General features: G+C 52.6%; 5 protein-coding genes across 5 annotated transcripts; 4 read left to right on the top strand and 1 right to left on the bottom strand.

Annotated features, from left to right (window-relative positions):
- Positions 1 to 816: 816 nt before the first annotated feature.
- Positions 817 to 1,799, top strand: J4E86_007233 (uncharacterized protein; the record flags this gene model as incomplete). The annotated part of the gene is made up of 2 exons (XM_051447755.1): positions 817 to 925; positions 976 to 1,799. The coding sequence occupies 2 exons, from the start codon at positions 817 to 819 to the stop codon at positions 1,797 to 1,799; spliced, it is 933 nt and encodes a 310-aa protein (XP_051301353.1).
- Positions 1,800 to 1,970: 171 nt separating this feature from the next.
- On the bottom strand, positions 1,971 to 2,786 carry J4E86_007232 (uncharacterized protein; the record flags this gene model as incomplete). The annotated part of the gene is made up of 2 exons (XM_051447754.1): positions 1,971 to 2,666; positions 2,721 to 2,786. The coding sequence occupies 2 exons, from the start codon at positions 2,784 to 2,786 to the stop codon at positions 1,971 to 1,973; spliced, it is 762 nt and encodes a 253-aa protein (XP_051301352.1).
- Positions 2,787 to 4,273: 1,487 nt separating this feature from the next.
- Positions 4,274 to 5,101, top strand: J4E86_007231 (uncharacterized protein; the record flags this gene model as incomplete). The annotated part of the gene is made up of 1 exon (XM_051447753.1): positions 4,274 to 5,101. One exon carries the CDS (start codon positions 4,274 to 4,276, stop codon positions 5,099 to 5,101), a length of 828 nt encoding a protein of 275 aa, XP_051301351.1.
- A 2,606-nt stretch (positions 5,102 to 7,707) lies between these two features.
- J4E86_007230 (uncharacterized protein) lies at positions 7,708 to 11,523 on the top strand (the record flags this gene model as incomplete). The annotated part of the gene is made up of 3 exons (XM_051447752.1): positions 7,708 to 10,112; positions 10,166 to 11,054; positions 11,110 to 11,523. The coding sequence occupies 3 exons, from the start codon at positions 7,708 to 7,710 to the stop codon at positions 11,521 to 11,523; spliced, it is 3,708 nt and encodes a 1,235-aa protein (XP_051301350.1).
- A 3,120-nt stretch (positions 11,524 to 14,643) lies between these two features.
- Positions 14,644 to 17,496, top strand: J4E86_007229 (uncharacterized protein; the record flags this gene model as incomplete). Its single annotated transcript, XM_051447751.1, has 1 exon — positions 14,644 to 17,496. One exon carries the CDS (start codon positions 14,644 to 14,646, stop codon positions 17,494 to 17,496), a length of 2,853 nt encoding a protein of 950 aa, XP_051301349.1.
- Between the last annotated feature and the right edge of the window lie 102 nt (positions 17,497 to 17,598).

Here is a 17,598-nt window from a genome sequence, read left to right as displayed (position 1 = left end):
AACATGTCCTGTTCAACATTTAGCTTCACGCCGTTGGGTTCACTGGAGAACTCGCCGTCCCGAGGTCGCATCCAGCTCAAGTATGGTAGACGCCAACTGCGTCGCACGTGTCCACGGGTTACTGGACAAGTTCAATCGAAACTTCTGACTTCACCGTATGTATAACCGTGCAATACTGCATGCGCAGCCATGTGAAGCGAAAGTTACCCAGGTACCAACGGCAAGTCGACGCGACGGCAGACAGCGGAGAAAACCAGTGCGGGGTTGATCACCACGAAGCCTGAAGCGATCCCCCATACATACACCCCAACTCCACAACACACCATGCGCAGCCGGCCGTTCCCGCTTACCACACAGCAGCACACACGTGCCTGAAAGCGAAAGCGAAGCTGCCGAAGTGTATATTGTGGTTTTCGATACACTAACACGGCGGCGTAGCGGCAAAACAAAGTGCGAACATGGCGATCGGTCAGGCGCTACTTGCCCTGAACGTTCAGGGCGCAGGTCCGAGCCTGTCACAACGATCATTTTGCGCCACCAGACTCCACAAACAACTTTAAGGAGGATGATGAGTTCGGGGTTGGAGCTTGTGAGACCGAGTCATGCGGTGTACCTGACAGCCGGTAGCTTGTGATCTGCACGGCGCGATGCTTGAACGACTCAGGATGGCTGGTTCCGGGAGGAGTGCTACGGTGCCTTGGGATGGCGGAAGCGTTCAGGGAGGGGAGTGGAGTCAGTGACAGGGCCGTGTATGTATATAACGCGTCGTCGCTTTGATGAGAGAGGTGTTGTTGAGTATTGTACCATTCGATCATCATGAAGCTCTCCACCTTTGCCGTTGCCGCTCTCGCCGCACCCTTCGTTCAGGCTGCCCCAACTGACATCCGCGAACTCGCCAACAGGCAGACAAAACCCAAAGAGCTCAGTATGATAAACCAGCCGTATGCGACATGATCGCTCGCTCACCATCACCAGTCCAACCCAAGTTCTACCCAGTCCTACAACGATACACCAGATACGCCGTAGCCTCCCTCGCCACCTTCGTCTACGGCTTCGGAACCTGCAAAAGCCCTCCCTTTGGCTCAAAACTCGTCCGAAAAGTTGTCTCCGACATCGTAAACGACACCCAAGTCGCCGTCTTCCAAGATGACGCCGCCAAGGAATTCATCGTCTCCTTCGCTGGCTCATCTTCACTACAGGATTTCGGAACAGACTTCAACTTCTTCTTCATGCCCTTTGATTCAGCACCAGGCTGTACCGGTTGCCAAGTCCACGGCGGTGTTTTGAAAGGTTGGCGGTCTGTTCAGGCTGGTGTTATCCAGGCTCTTGCGGAACTACGTGCTGAGCAGCCGTCCTACTCCACCATCATCACCGGTCACAGCCTAGGAGGTGGTCTCGCAAGTATCGCGTACACTGACCTCAAAGCCAACGGCGTACCAATCAAAATCGCATACACCATGGGCTCTCTGCGCGTCGGAAACCAACAGTACGCTGACTACACTGACAAGCTATCTGGCGCGAGCGACACCAATCTCGGCACGCTCATCCGTATCACGCATCGAATCGACGGCGTACCCGGGTTACCGCTCACCCCCATGGGTTTCGTGCACACGCGCACGGAGATCTATGAGCAAAACACTGCACCCATTCTCGGTACTCAGAGTGCTGGAACAACGTACCGCTGCTTTGGCCAGGAAGCCCCGGATTGCAACAAGGGATCTGCTACTGGGTTTATCAACCAGGACCATTTGGTGTATACTGAGATTAATATGACTGACGGCGCGCAATGCAATAACTGATGGTTTGATGGTCGGGAGGAGAGGAGATGACGATATTCATGATGATGTATGCTTGAAATGTAACCTTAATTTTTGTTTCTACCAATACAATACACTATTGTACTAGGACCGAGAGTTCACATGCATTTTGGTTGTTCTGACTCCCTCATAAGTATGCTCAGATGTCCAGACTCATAGGTTTCTCAGCCTTGCCCGAGTAACAATCGACTGATCCAGCGTCGCCATGATTGCTCGACCATCAGCATCCGCCTGGAGCGCCTCACACGCCATGCTCAACGGAAAACCAGCAGATGAGATCCCATACAACATAAAGTCTTCCTGTAGTAGATACTCCATGCTCTTGTAGATGCAAGTACTGAGCTCAAGACACTCCTCCCGCAACGCTTCGGGGCTGTATGCCGCATCATCATGCACTGCATGCTTTAGTCCCGGAAAACGATTCAAAAGGCCCTGAATCTCCTTGAGGCAGAGAAGTTGGAAAGCCCAGAAATAGACGAAGACGTTGGCGATACCGAGGCTTGGGTACCATAGCGATTCGTAGGTGCCGCCGAGATCGCGCTCTACGCTCTGTCGACAGGAGATTGGTTCTAGGGTGTTTGCTAGGAAGCCGCTGTGCCAGTTTTTGAGTTGGGATATGCTTCCCATGAGCTCTATGATGAGTTGGTTGGCTGACCCAGCTGTGCCAACGGCAGCGGCGTTGGGAGAAGTAGGCAGTACCACGTCGATCTTCTCCAGGAGACCGGGAATGTGTGCTGCGACACCTAAGAGACTCTGTAATGGGGCACCTTTGTGATGTTGGAAGGGCAGTGTAAGCCAGGATCCATCTGCGAAGAATGTCGATTTCCGAAGTATAAAGGCTTTGAGTACCTAGGACGTAGACATGTCAGATCATGAAACTCTCTCGTGTGGCATTGTACTTACTAAAAGCGGTCTGAAGCCCATAAGCATGGTATGCTCGATGCCCGATGCGAAGATCTCTGGCGGCATGAGTTGAAACATCTTGCTGACGCCTTCCACATGTATCAGCCAACTAGACTCTTGCGTCGGGGAAAGCACCTATCATATTTCATTAGCCTTTGCTTGAACTAAACAACCCAAAAGAGAGCCAGAAAGATCAGTAAACAATCGTCTGAGAGATGGGCGAGATTACCTCCGTCAGTGCCAAACACATAACTGCGGCTACAAGTTCGCTCCTGTAAGCGTCTCCCACAACGGCAAGGCTTTCTCCCAAAAGGCGGAGACTGTCCTCGTATTGCGCGACTACTGCATTGAGACAGTCTCTACGGTCTCGATAGGCGGTGATAGCGAGTGCCAAAGCGCTCACGGCCGAGTATAAACACTGAGAATACGGTCCAGTCATATCGGCAGTCAGTTCTGGGAGGGCCTTGGCCCAAGAGCCACAAAACCATGAGCATTGTTCAGATGCATGTGTCGCATTACATGGTAGCTCTTGGACGGGGATGAAATTGCGCAAGATCAACGATACTTTCTCTCGGACGATGGAAGGATCTGGAGAATATGAACCATGCGAAGGTGGTAAGTCGCTGGACGTGAAAGTGGCCTGTGGAGGAAGTCTAGTCGACTCGTCTTTAGCCTGAGTACAACCCACTTCGGCATCGGAAGGACATTGCGCATCCACTGGGAGAAGGAGCTTTGTCCGCGGAGCCGATTTCGGACGCGCCCTTGGCTTTACTGCCGTTTTGGTAGCATCGAAGGGTACAAATAAGGCGTCCGGGTACCCTTCGCATGTTCGCTTACTGAAAACACATTGAGTGCATGCTGGACGCTTGCCGTCGCACTGTTCAATACAGAATAGGATCAGCACATACACCCCGGAATCAAGGGACCATGCAAACATACCTGAAGCTTTCGTTTGCGGCAAGTATCACAGAGGTTCTTTTTCCTGACTTTCATCGCAGAGGTACGCGTCCGTGAGGGAACGCGATATGTTACCGCAACCGGAAGGTATCGATTGGCTTCGGGGTTTTACTCCCGAATTGAATAGCCTAGGGTGGGGCACTACCATGAAATCTGGTATAGGATGGAAATAGCTAGGGATGCGTTGACGCAACGCGGAGGGTGGCAGCTGAGACAGCGCCCAGCAATGATGTAGGTGTTGTGTTCATCCAATGGGAGGTGGACATGTGGGTCGGGGTTCGCTCCTTCGTTGGGCTTAGCGCTTGCGGCTCCAACGCTACTACCCCAGGTATCGTCCGTCGCGTTTCTACACTCTACCAGAACTCATCAGATCATGCGAAAATTCTGTCTTGCTGATTAACGTTGCTGATCAGGTAATCATCGCACCGTTCGCCGATGTGCGAATTGCCCTAGGCTGTATGTCACGATGGCTCTCATTCATGGCGCGGCTTGGTATAAAGCCAACTACTGCGTGCCATTGCATGAAAGATTGATACTCAGGTACTAATCTATCATCACTCTACTATTCGACAAACTTCAATATCTCTATAACAATCATGTCGACGTCCACCTTCAAGAACAAAGTCACCATCACCCACATCGGCACCGCCACCGCCATCCTCGACATCGACGGCATCACCTTCCTCACCGACCCCTTCTTCTCTCCCGCTGGCACCGAGTTCAACGGATCCGCAGCCATTCTCAAAGTCCACGAGGACCCAGCTCTGAAGCTAGACCAACTACCCCACATCGACGCCATTCTCCTAAGCCACGAGAACCACCCCGACAACCTCGATGACTTAGGACGACGACTCGTCGACGGCCGCCACGTCGTAACCACCAACGATGGCGCGAAGAATCTCGCGCCCCGACCGAGCGTCCTCGGGTTTAGTGACTGGCAAGAGAGAGATGTGCGTATTGCAGGGACGACTTTCCACATCACCGCCACGCCTTGCAAGCACTGGCCCGGCCACGAATGCGTCGGCTTCGTCCTGCACACCGAAAGCTTCGGCGTCGCAGCAGACGGCCGTTCAAACGCAATATACTTCTCCGGCGATACAGTCTACATCGAAGAACTTGCAAAGATTGCGGACAAGTACCACATCACTGTCGCTATCATGAACTGTGGTAAAGCGACGTTCTACGAGTTTACCGATGAAGGTAAACCGGGGCATCCAGGCGATGCTTTGCAAATTACTATGGATGGTCGGCAGGCGGCTCATTTGCTGAAGGATCTGAAGGCTGATGTACTGGTGCCTATGCATTATGAGTCGTGGGATCATTTTAAGCAGGGTGGTGATGGGCTTGCAAGGGAGTTTGAGGAGGAGGGGGTTTTGGAGAGGGTGAGGTGGTTGAAGCCTGGGGAGGCTGTTGAGATCAACTGAGATGTAGGCGGAGAGAAGGCTACGATAGTGTGTTTAGAGATGTATTAGTAGTAGTTGGGCCTTACATGTTTTGAGAGTTGTAGAATGTTGTAGTGATCATAAATACATCTACAATATATCTTCAGGTGTCCAAATTCTCTTTTGATTTCAACACCCTGCTTCCTTGCCAAGTCGAAAGCTGAATGACAGATGATCCAAACAACACGCGCATGTATCCCTTTAAGCGCACGACAGCAAACATCACATTTCTCCCACCAAAACCCCGAGACATCTCGTCAGCAGCAAGGCAACCCAACGAGAAATCTCTGCATTTCTTTCCCAATCTCTTCCACCGAGCGAAACACCGACTTTGTGTATATGGGAAAGGCAATGGGTCGGCTTTTGACACCACATCCGGTCTAGCGCCACAATCATCTAGACCAAGGAGCTCGCGAATTCTCGGGCAAAGCCATTCTTTAATGCTGATTATCAATCGGTACGAGTTCGCCGATGAGTGAACAAATATCTCATCACGTACGTGCATGTCTGTAATGGGCGAGTATATATACTTTCGAGCCCGCCATCAAGTAGTATCACGCACCCGCTAGAGCATCCCAAGATCGACACTTTCTACTTGGCAATCTTGACCAAAGTAAGAACATGATGTTTGGAAGAAAGACTACGATCGACCATGAGGGTAAACTCTCTCCGGAAACACCAAATCATGGCGAACCGAAACACGAAGATACCGAATCAGCCACCCTACCATCCTCAAGCACGAGTGTCGAGAAACAACCCGGACACGGAACAATTGCTCAAGAACCACCAGAAGGAGGTTTAATAGCCTGGCTCGCAGTCCTCGCATTCTTCCTCGCAATCATGAACACATGGTACTTCCCCTCCCCTCCCCTACACCAACCCCCCAAACCCTTGCTAACAACCACCACCTTCACAGGGGCATGATAATCTCCTTCGGCGTCTTCCAAACCTACTACGTAACCACCCTCCACCAAACCCGTTCCACAATCGCCTGGATAGGCTCCCTAGCCGTCTTCCTCCTCTTCTTCACCGGCATCATCAGCGGGCGCCTCACAGACGCCGGATTTTACCGCTCCGTAACCTTCACAGGCGCTTTCCTCGTCGTGCTAGGCACATTCATGACATCACTGTCCGAGACGTACTGGCAAGTTCTGCTCGCGCAGGGCGTGTGTACGGGCCTGGGAAACGGGTGTTTGCTCACGCCCATGTCGACGCTTGTTACGAGTTATTTTAAGAGGAGGTTGCCGCTTGTTACGGGGATTGCGGCGTGTGGGAGTGTGACTGGTGGGTTGGTGTATCCGTCTATGGTTAGGACCCTACTGCCCAGTGTGGGGTTTGGGTGGACGTTGAGGGCGATTGGGTTTATTCAGTTGGCGACGTTTGCGGTGGCGTTGGTGGCTGGGCGGCCGAGGAAGGTGGTGAGGAAGAAGGGGCCGCTGTTGGATGTGAGTGTGTTTAGGGAGACAGCGTTTAATTTGCTGCTTGTGGGGTCGTTTTTGGTAAGTTACATCCGATCTACGACCTCCAGATGGTAGGGATGCGTTTACTGACAGATCTGCAGGCTTTCCTGGGCGTCTTCTTCCCGTTCTTCTTCCTTAGCGCGTACGCGCGAGAGAAGCGAGGGATGTCGTATACCGATTCCCTAAACCTCACCCTCGTTCTGAACGGCATTGGATTCGCAGGTCGACTGCTACCCAGTTTGATCGCCCGATACTGCGGCACGATGAACGTCTACATCTCGTTCATCTTCTGCTCTGCACTCTGCATGTATACCTGGGTCCCGGTACATTCGACTCCCGGGCTCTACGCGTGGACAACTTTCTACAGTCTTTCTGTAGGTGGGGTTCAGTCACTCACCTTGGCGATTGTTCCGATCATCATCTCAGACACGTCGAAGATGGGTGCTTCATTTGGCATTGTGAATGCGGCTATTGGAGTTGGCGCGTTGATTGGCTCGCCGGTTTGCGGTGCTATCATCACGTCGAGTGGTGGCTCGTATAGTGGTGCGCAGGCTTTCTCGGGGAGTGTGTTGGTTGCTGGAGGACTGTTCATACTGGCTGCGCGCGAAGCGAAGAGGCGGCAGAAACAGGAAGACGTCTGGGTGAAGATGTGAGGGCCGCACATCGGAACTCTGTTAGTCCCTTTGTTCTTTTGGTGTTTTGTTATTGTAATTTAGCCTTCATGCGCATTATCAGTTACATGGATGCATTCCTTCCAACCGTGCCACTGCTATGGCCATTCTTCGACGCATCTCTGAGACTAGGGCCTGGAGTGTTTTACTTGTAGTGGTACATTGTTGCGACTGAACCATGCCAATGGCGAGTGTCGTGAGATCGTGCCGTCGAGACGCACGGTCTGTGTTCGATGGAGATAGATGGAGACCCTGAGTTCCACGTGCGGTAGATCCTGTGATAGCGCGTTGTTGTTTACGCGTGGCCCACGTGTCAGACGCCCCGCTTTTACCCTTTGCCCTAGCAACATCAACTGTGCCGGCCGCCTAAGTCGGCAACAACACGAGGGGCACTTCCATCGCGACAAGTGAGACACCTCGCGATAAGACTATCGGAGTGACAAGACGACACCAGTCCATGCATAGTAGTCAGCGGAAATACCGTGCGCCGTTCCGACCGATCGACACCCTTACCTCCGCCCAGAAGCCCGCTCTCAAAACCCCAGCGGCCACCGCCCACGCCTACACGTCGGACGATAGCGACTACCCTCCCGAACAGTCGACCTCTCTACTCGGCGACTCGAGCAACCTCTTTGACGACGTCGAGAGCCCGGCGAGCCATCCCACACAGAAGGAAGTCCTTCAGTCCCGCCTCAAGATGGTGCGCGAGCGAGAGCCTCCCATGGCTCAACCACCACGCGATGGAAACGCACCCCCGCCAAAGCCTCTACAAGACCTACGAAACCCAGCCCCACAGTTTGGCGAGACAAGCCCGCTGAGGAACCCGCTGAAGAAGGACCGGAGCGAGCAGTTTGCACACCTCTTCAACAAACCCAAACCGGGCCAGATGCGGCCCGAACACAGCCAGACAACTAAGCTGCCGTCTCAATACTCGGCGCCTTCTAGGCCGTCCCAGAGCTCGGCCTCGAGTAGTAGTAGGGATACACTCAATCGACCTTTCAAAGTCCCCTCCGCACAGTCAGGTTCCCGCTACAGCACAGCGTCTACCTCATCTACCGGTTCCGACATCTTTGAAATCGATGCCTCGCAGTTCCAGCCTCGCCCCTCTCAAGGCGCCTCAGTACCGATCCCCCGACCATACAACCCACCACCAAAGACCAGCCATCCTCCCCCGCGACCGATTTACTCGTCCATGGGCCACGCTGATGGCTTCCAACCGTTGAACAAGGGCATGCACAACCCGCTACAGCAAGCGCGGCAGACAATCATATTGGACGATGAAGACAACTTCGACCCAGACGCGGCTATTCGAGCCGAGGGTGGACGGTTCGGCGAGCCCGACCCGTACGCTTACGTCGACTCTGGTGCGGCAAGCGAGAATATCAAGGCGCTGCTTGAGGGTGCTTTCGAAGAAGACGAGAAGATCCCCAGGACGCGACTTCGTAAGAAGAAGAAGCAGCAAGAGGATGATGCGGGCAATTCCCTGGCGGACCGACTACAAGCGCTCGCCGTCAAGGACGAAGAGGCCAAGGCAGAGGCTGAACCAGAAGAGGAAGAGGAAGAAGACGATGGAACGGTCGAAGGCCTCAAGGTAAAGCTTCTTCCTCATCAAGTCGACGGTGTCGCGTGGATGATCGAGAAGGAGACAGGAAACCACAACAAGAAGGCCAAGCTGCCCAAGGGCGGTATCTTGGCGGATGATATGGGTCTGGGAAAGACCGTGCAATCCCTCGCCCTCATCCTCTCGAACCCTCGACCGGAGAAGGGCGTTGAGCCAGAGAACAAGAAGAACAAGATCTCCGACTCCACCGGCAAAGGCACTCTTGTCATCGCTCCTCTGGCTCTGATCAAGCAGTGGGAGGCTGAGATCAAGAGCAAGGTCGCCAAGTCGCACGCCCTCAAAGTCCTCGTACACCACGGCCCCAACCGTACAGAGTCCGCTGAGAAGCTGAAGCAGTATGACGTCGTCATCACTACCTTCAACAGCTTGGCTACCGACTTTGCGAAATGTGGCGATGGCCCTGATGGTCTGAAGAAGGGCTGCTTCGCCGTCTCTTGGTATCGCATTATGCTGGACGAGGCACATACCATCAAGAACCGCACAACGAAGATGGCAAAGGCTTGCTACGAGCTTCGTTCGCATTATCGATGGTGTCTTACTGGCACACCCATGCAAAACAACATCGACGAGCTACAGAGTCTGATCAAGTTCCTCCGCATTCAACCGTACTGTGAGCTTTCTTCTTGGAAGGAGTCTATCGCGCAGCCAATGAAGAACGGTCGCGGAAACCTTGCCATGAAGCGCCTCCAAGTCTTCTTGCGTGCTTTCATGAAGCGTCGTACAAAGGATGTGCTACGGAAGGAGGGTGCGTTGAACTTTGGCGGCAAAGCCAAGGAGGGCGAGGAGAGGCCGGCCTTCCACATTGTTGCGCGCAACGTCGAGACTATCATAGGAGAGTTCACGAACAAGGAGCGCATTTTCTACGACCGGTTACGAGACCGCACACAAGCACGTCTTGATGAGATGATGGGTGGCGAGAAGCAGGATTATATTGGAGCGTTGGTGTTGCTCCTCCGTCTGCGCCAGGCTTGCAACCATCCCAACCTGACGAAGAGCAACGTCAAGGATGACAAGGATGCTTTGACAACCGGCTCAAAGTCGAATGCTGCAGCTGGTCTTCAAACTCCTCGAAAAGCAGCCAAGGACGATGCCGATGACCTCGCAGATCTCTTAGGAGGTCTCAGCGTTGCGACTAAGCGCTGTGATATCTGTCAGAATACACTCACTAGTGATAATACAGCTGCTGGCGGAGTACGTTGTACAGAGTGCGAGGAAGATCTGAATGGATCTGTCAAGAAGAAGTAAGTCGGCACCTAGCGAAGTTACATTCATGGACTATGCTAACTATCCATAGGCACAAGTCGAAGAAACACCGCAAACACAAGCACAAAGATGGCAAGAGCAAGAAGCACAGGCAACCGAAGCCCGTCTTGGACTCCGATGACGAAGAAGACGCGCCGCAATCAACCGCCGCCAAGCATTCTCGCAACCGTCGCGTTGTTGTCGACAGCGATGACGAAGAAGAGGAGGGCGAGTGGCTTGTCCCTGAAGACCAACAGCAGGCCGAAGACCTGGGCAAGGCTGGCGGTACCGATGACGAGAATGCAGAAGGCGGTGGCGATACTCTCGCTACTGTGGACTCTGATGCATCCGAGACTGAGGATGAGAGCAAGAGCAACCTCGACTCGTTCGTCGTTCACGATACCGACAGCGAGGACGGCGCGCCTGTTGCTCGTAAGAAGCTGGCCAAGAAGCCCCAAAAAGTCATCAGTCTCGACTCCGACGATGAGGAGGCTGACAGCGAGAGCGAGAATGGCAGCGGCAGTGATAGTGGCTCAGACGACTCCGCAACCGACTCCGAAGATGACAACTCAGATTCCGACCCCGAAGCCTCAGACTCCTCAACCTCAGAAGCCTCCTACAACGCCTCCTCCCTCGTCCCCTCCACCAAAATCCGCCAACTCCTCGCCATCCTCGAAAAAGAAACCGGCGAGCACAAAGTCATCGTCTTCTCACAATTCACATCCATGCTCGACCTCATCGAACCCTTCCTCAAGCGCGCAGGCTATAACTTCACCCGCTACGACGGCAGCATGCGCAACGACCTCCGCGAAGCCAGTCTGCAGAAGCTGCGTGAAGACAAGCGCACGCGTGTTTTGCTGTGTAGTTTGAAGTGCGGGAGTCTTGGGCTTAATCTCACGGCTGCGAGTCGGGTGGTTATTATGGAGCCGTTTTGGAATCCGGTATGTACACCCCATCCTCACATTGCCATGATGACTTACTGACGTAACGCAACAGTTCGTAGAAGAACAAGCAATAGACCGCGTCCACCGCCTCAACCAAACCGTCGACGTAACCGTCTACCGCCTCTCCATCCACAACTCCGTCGAAGAACGTATTCTCGAGCTGCAGGAAGCCAAGCGCAAGCTCGCCAACGCCGCCATCGAAGGCGGTAAAGCCATCAAGAATCTCACGATGAAGGATATGATGGCGTTGTTTAGTCGGGAGAGCGAGTATGATCGCAGGCATGATGATGATGCTAAGGATATGGAGTTGTATGGGAGGAGGAAGGTGTTAGATGGGGAGGGGGATGGAGAGAGGGGAGAGGTGGTGGAGGAGGGGGGCAGGAGGAGGAAGGCGGGGAGTTTGGGGTTTAAGGCGGTTAAGAGGACGGAGAGGAGGGATGAGGGGGGTGCTTATGGGCGGCGTTGAGGGGCGTTGATGTTTGGCGCTTTGTTGGCGTACCGGGGTGGTGATGATGGGGGTTGGTTATGATATGGTGTTCACGATACGGTATGACATGTGGGGTCGTCCTCGAGCTTTCTTCTCGATCGTTTAGACGGCGGACTTTCGTCGTTGCGAAATGAGGTACATGGCCGTTAATTGCTATCTGTAATGCTTCCGATGAGCTCTGCAAAACCTCTCAATCTTCCTCTACCATGTTCATGGCTCATTCACGATCTTCCTTCTTCCTAGAAGACATCTAATTGTTGGGGTTGCGATACCTCAATGTGTGGTTGTTCTGATATCTTCGTGTTGATGTCGCACGCAACGGTAGGATAGATTTGGGCGCACGGCTCTCCTCAAGGCGTGGCTGGTTCGTTTTTGGGTCGCCTCATGGTCATCGCAGTACCACAAGTAGAAAACGCCTCGGCACCATACGTACTGATGTTGCGTGTGTGTCCGCGCACACTTATCTAGCGTACAGAGGTCACTTGTGGGGATCTCCTCCAAGACGTCATTTTGATGTATGTCAAATAGAGAGCTTCCGGTACCGTATACCAAGAAGATGCGGGTCGCTACATGTGCCCTAACCTCCATCAAGCATTCTGCGTTTTCCCTCCTTCTTCACATGTGATATGAATTCAACAGTAAGACATCGTGACTCTGAATACCATGACATAGAGCCTCTTGGGAAGCCCAAATCGTTCCCTTCAAATGATGGTAACGTCTTGCTTTGGCATTTTGCTGACAACATCTTCCAGCTCTTGCTCCGTGTCGTAATGTAGTCCTGCAACGCCTATTCGCATATAGCGCATGCAAGGGAGGCGATGAAGTATGAGCCCTGATAGATTGTAGCCGTAAGTTTCGATATCGCGGTAGAAACGGTAATCTTCCGGTTTATTGAGCACAACCGCGATGTACGCCGTATGAAGCTCTGCATATTCTGCGCCATCAAACTTGAGGGTATCAGTCATGACAGGAAACGATGAAATCTCCCGAATCTTGTAGATCCTACCCGACTCATCAGGCACCGACATCGTTAGGTTTTCAACCTTATAATAGTTGATTTCTTGCACACCAATCCAATCCAAGTTGCCAATGGGTGCTCGTAGTTCGATCTCTCCCCCCGTGACTTGGCCGTACTTGTCTGCCGCATTGGCTAAAGATGTCTCACATCTGAGTATTTGGGTATATAGCCCGCAAACAGCCACATGACGTGACAACCAGATGTGGCCTTTCATTGAGGCCCAGCTCCAAGAGGGAGCGACATAGAGCTCCGAACGAGTAGTCAGTGGGGTCATAGCTTGCCACAACAGGTCCACGGGCAGCTGCGAACTCCATAGGCCAGCCATATAGCCGCACCGTGTTCTCTTGTAAACCTCCGATGCAATGCCCGATAAAGCAATCAGTCTGTCGGTTTCGAAAGTGAGGCCGCACATCGTATATTTGAATAAAAGAAGTGTCCAGTTATCTCGGACATCGTATACGTCTGCGGATCGGCTTTGATGGTAAAGTTGTTTCAATTGACCATAGTTGTTCACAGACTTTCCATCTGGTAGGTCGCCATCAGGAAAGACTTCAGAGGCTTGAAGCGTTCTACACTCCCAGAAGGCCATTGACTTCGACATGTGCACGATGCGAGGTGACAAAATCCGTTCTTGTAGGACCCACGCTCTTTTATTTACAGCTGCACCCTCCACTTCATGGTACCATATCTCTGAAGTAGTCACTTCCCATGTAGTGGTCTCGCCGTCCTTGTTATATCGTGTATGGAAGTAATCCATAACGCGTGAACCGTTTCGACTGACGAAAAGACCTGAGCAATCATCGCCTGCTGCTGTTGCAGAAACATTGAGCCAGCTGTTAGCGTAAACTTTCCCCATCAGCGCCGATTCCCTCTTCCAATCTTGGTCATCGTCTTGAATAATGCACATACAATCTACCCACATCAGATGGATACCCAATCGCCATGCCATGTTGACCATATCCCGGAACGTCGGCCTCAGACTTGATACAGCAATGCCATCTTGAAAGGATTTGAGCGAGTTGGTCGTTAACTGTAGGTTTTGAGTGCTAGTAGAACCCCAGCAATGACTAAGGGTGAGATAGGGACCACATTTCAGGCGAGAGCCGTCTCGTAGATGAACGCTTAGGTTACCAGACTGATTGGTGACCTCCAGCAAGCGCGATGGCATCCAGGCTGTTTCGGGCCTTGGATTGCAAAGAACGTGATGTTTCGTACACCGTTCAAGCCAATCAATGATTTGCGATATGGTCTCAGCTGAATCCGTACTGTCCCAGAAGGCTGTTGGTCTAGACATTGCTTCCTTTCCGTTCAACGGGTCGTGAGACAACACAGGTCTGAAACAAAAGCCCTTTGCGTACATCGTTTGCTCTGGCCGATACTGCAAGCCGTTTGGAATTTCGCAGTTTTTGAGGAACACATTGATATTTACTGGCCATGAGTTCTTGTCGCTACGATTAACGTCCCAGAAGGTAAGTGGACTGAGAGAATGTAGATCGGTTCGGCAACCTTTTGCGGCGACACTTTCGACAATGTTAGAACAGATGTAACAACCGTTGGCCGCAGAAGAAATAAGGCTTGCATGCGAAGAGTGATGATCGAATTTGAGTTCGAGGGAATCTAGCACTTCGCCAAAGATGGCCTCGCAAACGTGACACAGCATGGTGTACTCAAAGGCGACGGACCTGTTCTCTGGAGAATCTTAGATGCCGTAGCTCAAAGGTTGACTTGGTTGGGCCGAGAGAGATGAGTTGGATAGAGAATTGCGCAACAGTCGTGACCGGTGAACAGTGCGGGGAAAGAAGTGAGACTAACCCGATTGCGGACGCGACGGCAGTCACGACTGGATGAACGTTATTCTTGACCTGCCACACCATGCACAGTAATCTTGTGTATCCCGAGACATCTATCGTATTCGCCCGTGAAACTTATGCTGCCTGGTGGCTTTCTCAACATGCAGCTGCCTACGTGGTTGCGCTGGATTCGGTTGTGCAGAAGGGGAAGGCTGATGGCACAGCCTGGCCTCCATATCTAGCTTTGATTCTCAGCAATTTGCTCGAAACTGAACATCTCCAGAGCACACAATGTCGTCCTTCACCCTGACGCCGATCGTCCAACAGGCGGTCGAGCATCGTCTCGAAGAGCTCGAACGCACCAAGAAGTCTTTCGAGCGACGATACCTCTCTGAAACGGCGGAGTCTGACCAGCCAAGTGTCATCGTACGTCTCGAAAGGCTGCTGGATGAAGTGAAGAATCTGGACCCAAAGCTCGACGAAGAGGACGACGAATGGTTGACAGAGACTATCCAGCGATGCATCGAACAAGCCCGAGATGACGGTGCGATCTCCGAAAAGAAGTTGTTGAGGCTGGAGAAGAGCTTGCGCGACAAACTCAGCAGGTTTCGCAACCGCATGGAGGTGTCCTGTCTACACGCACAGCTTATCAAGGAAGCTACAAACGCGGCTAAGATCGAAACGGTGGCTCCTAAGCTTGACGCTGTAGCACTGGACGACGACGACTTCGAAGTAGTCGACAACGAAAGCGAAGAAGTTCTCGAAAAGTTCTCGAAAGCCTGTTCCCAGCCTACCAACGTGAACAGCCAGTTGATCGAGACCTATCTTTCGAGCTTGTTCACGTCCGAAGACGAACACCTACAATCTATCCGGGACGGGATGAAAGCATACGGAGATGATCTGAGTAGCGGAGAAATCGAGGTAGACGAGGAGTGCTTGACGTGGATAATGACGGACTTGATGAAGTCGGATCGGATCAGCCCGGAGCGGAAGACTACCCTCGCAGGGTATCTGCAGTCACCCGATGCATTACGAGAGCTTGTTGCGACCTTGAACATGATGAGCTATCGCGACTGGAATTACAGAAACGCGGAGGCGGGCTTGCCAGTCGAAGTGCGCAAAACGAAGAGCGGCCAGCATTACGTTCACGTCGAGGTAGACATTATCGACATGTTGTTCCTGCATTGCTGTGCGATTGGTTGGGCCGTGAAGTTGAACGAGTGCCTGAAAGACTTCGTTCACGAGTCGGGTCTGTTTCGCTGTGCTCCGTTGGCAGAAGCGGAGCTCGACAAACGTGCTTTCTTCTTCGACACACCTCGTCTTGCATGTGGGGGTTATCTGTCGCCACCACCGCCACCCTTACCTTACGTGTTCCAATCAATACCTCCTCCTCCCCCTGGTCTACCTCTGTACAACAGCAGAAAGGGTAGTCGAAAGAAGAAGAGGAGTGATGAGAAGATGTATCCCATAATGCACCCGGCACCTCCACAGCCACCGCCAGCTGCGCCTATGGATGTAGAAAGTCTTCGAAGGGACAACTACAACCAGCATTTCTTCATGTCGCGTCTCCCTCACAAAGACGGCGAAGTACCCAAGATTGTTTCGTCCGAAGACGTCCAAGCAAGATTGATCAAGACCCTCGCTGTGGAATGCAAACTTCGAAAGGCGTTTGATGGCAAGGTGTGCGCTACAACTTTAGAGTTCGACTCAATTGCCTCCACAGTTCCCCATCAAAGCATCATCACCGCATTGAGGTTTCTTGGTGTCCCGGAAGTCTTCCTTGGGTTCTTTACTCGTGCTCTGCAGCCCAAGCTGGGCATCCGAGGTTCAGCCAGTGAGTTAAATAAACACCTAACGCCTGCTAGTGGAGTAGCGGTTGCTCATGGCCTGGAGATGTTGTTCAGCGAAGCTGTGCTGTTGTTCCTCGATCTTGCCACGCACAAAGCGACGAAGTCGTACAAGTACCGTCTGTATGACCGCTGCTACTTTGTAGGTACTGCGGTCCAGGTCAAGGGTGCCGAGCAAGAAGCTGCCCGTTTCTCTGATATCATGGGGCTGAAGTTGCGCGATACTTCGTCTATTGGCGGGCTCTCCATCGGACTTTTAACCATGGACTCGCAGGAATCCTTGTCTTTCGATAAGAGCAAGGAATTAAGCGTGGATGAGATCAAAGTCGCCCTATACGCAACCCACGTAAAAGCGAGGCTCAAGGCATGCTCAACCGTACTGGAGTGGATTCACGAATGGAATGACACTGTCGGTACCTACGCAGCACAGCTCTTCGGGCCTCTTGCCAATGTGTTTGACGCAGCACATCACGATGCCGTCAAGTCCGCTTACAGACGTATCCACTCTATCGTACTTGGTGGTAGTGACCTGACCACATACGTTGCGAAGATGCTCAACCCCCATCTGGAATATGGTCTGGAGCGTATGTCTCTTGATCTTGAGCCCATCATCTACCTCCCGCAAGCTTATGGTGGCCTCGGTGTAAAGACTCCGTTTGTCGCTTTAGCATCCGCCGCCAAGATTAGTGAATCTGGTTCCGGAAGGATCGAAGGATATCTCAGCGAAGAGGCTGCCTACTACAAACAAGCCGCAGACCGATACACTCGGGCATCAGACTGCCAACGTCAGCAAAGGCTCGAAACAATCTTCAACAATGATCTATCAAGGATGATCTCAGCGCTTGGTTCTGAAACCACATCCAGCGTATGTCTCGCAGCCCTTCCGTTCATGACGGAAGCTGAGATGACGGAACATCGCGAACGTACTTCGTACCCGCTGCTCACCAGTTACTTCTGGGACCTCGGTCCAGTGACAGTGCCTGATCTTTGCAGCCTCTATCGTGATCTACTTCGCGAGGACACTGATCGCATTGGAGAAAGCCAAAGGACCAAGCGAGAGGTACAACGTCTTTCCCGAATGAGGGATCTGAAAGACTGGTACAGGGTGAGCCAGCTGGAGAAATGGACGTTGCAGCTCTATAGCGAAGAGTGTTTTGAAAGGTACGGCGGCCTTGAAATCTGGTGGGTTGAGGGCATGCCCGTGGAAGTCTACAACAGCCTCAGAGGTCACATGTCGGATGACGACGACGACGACGACGACGACGACGATTGTAGTTCAATTGTCTCAATAGTTTAGCCCAGACGCCCAGGCGAGAGGGAATCAGGTGGAGTGATGCCTAGTTCAGTTGCCCGGATGCGACGCGCGCTTCTCTTCTGTCGATACCGTCTACTTACAACC

The sequence above is a fragment of the Alternaria arbusti genome (assembly GCF_024043155.1).
Source record: "Alternaria arbusti strain BMP 1465 chromosome Unknown scaffold_9, whole genome shotgun sequence".
In the NCBI taxonomy this organism is placed as follows: Eukaryota; Fungi; Ascomycota; class Dothideomycetes; order Pleosporales; family Pleosporaceae; genus Alternaria; species Alternaria arbusti.
This window is presented reverse-complemented; position numbering and strand designations above follow the sequence as displayed.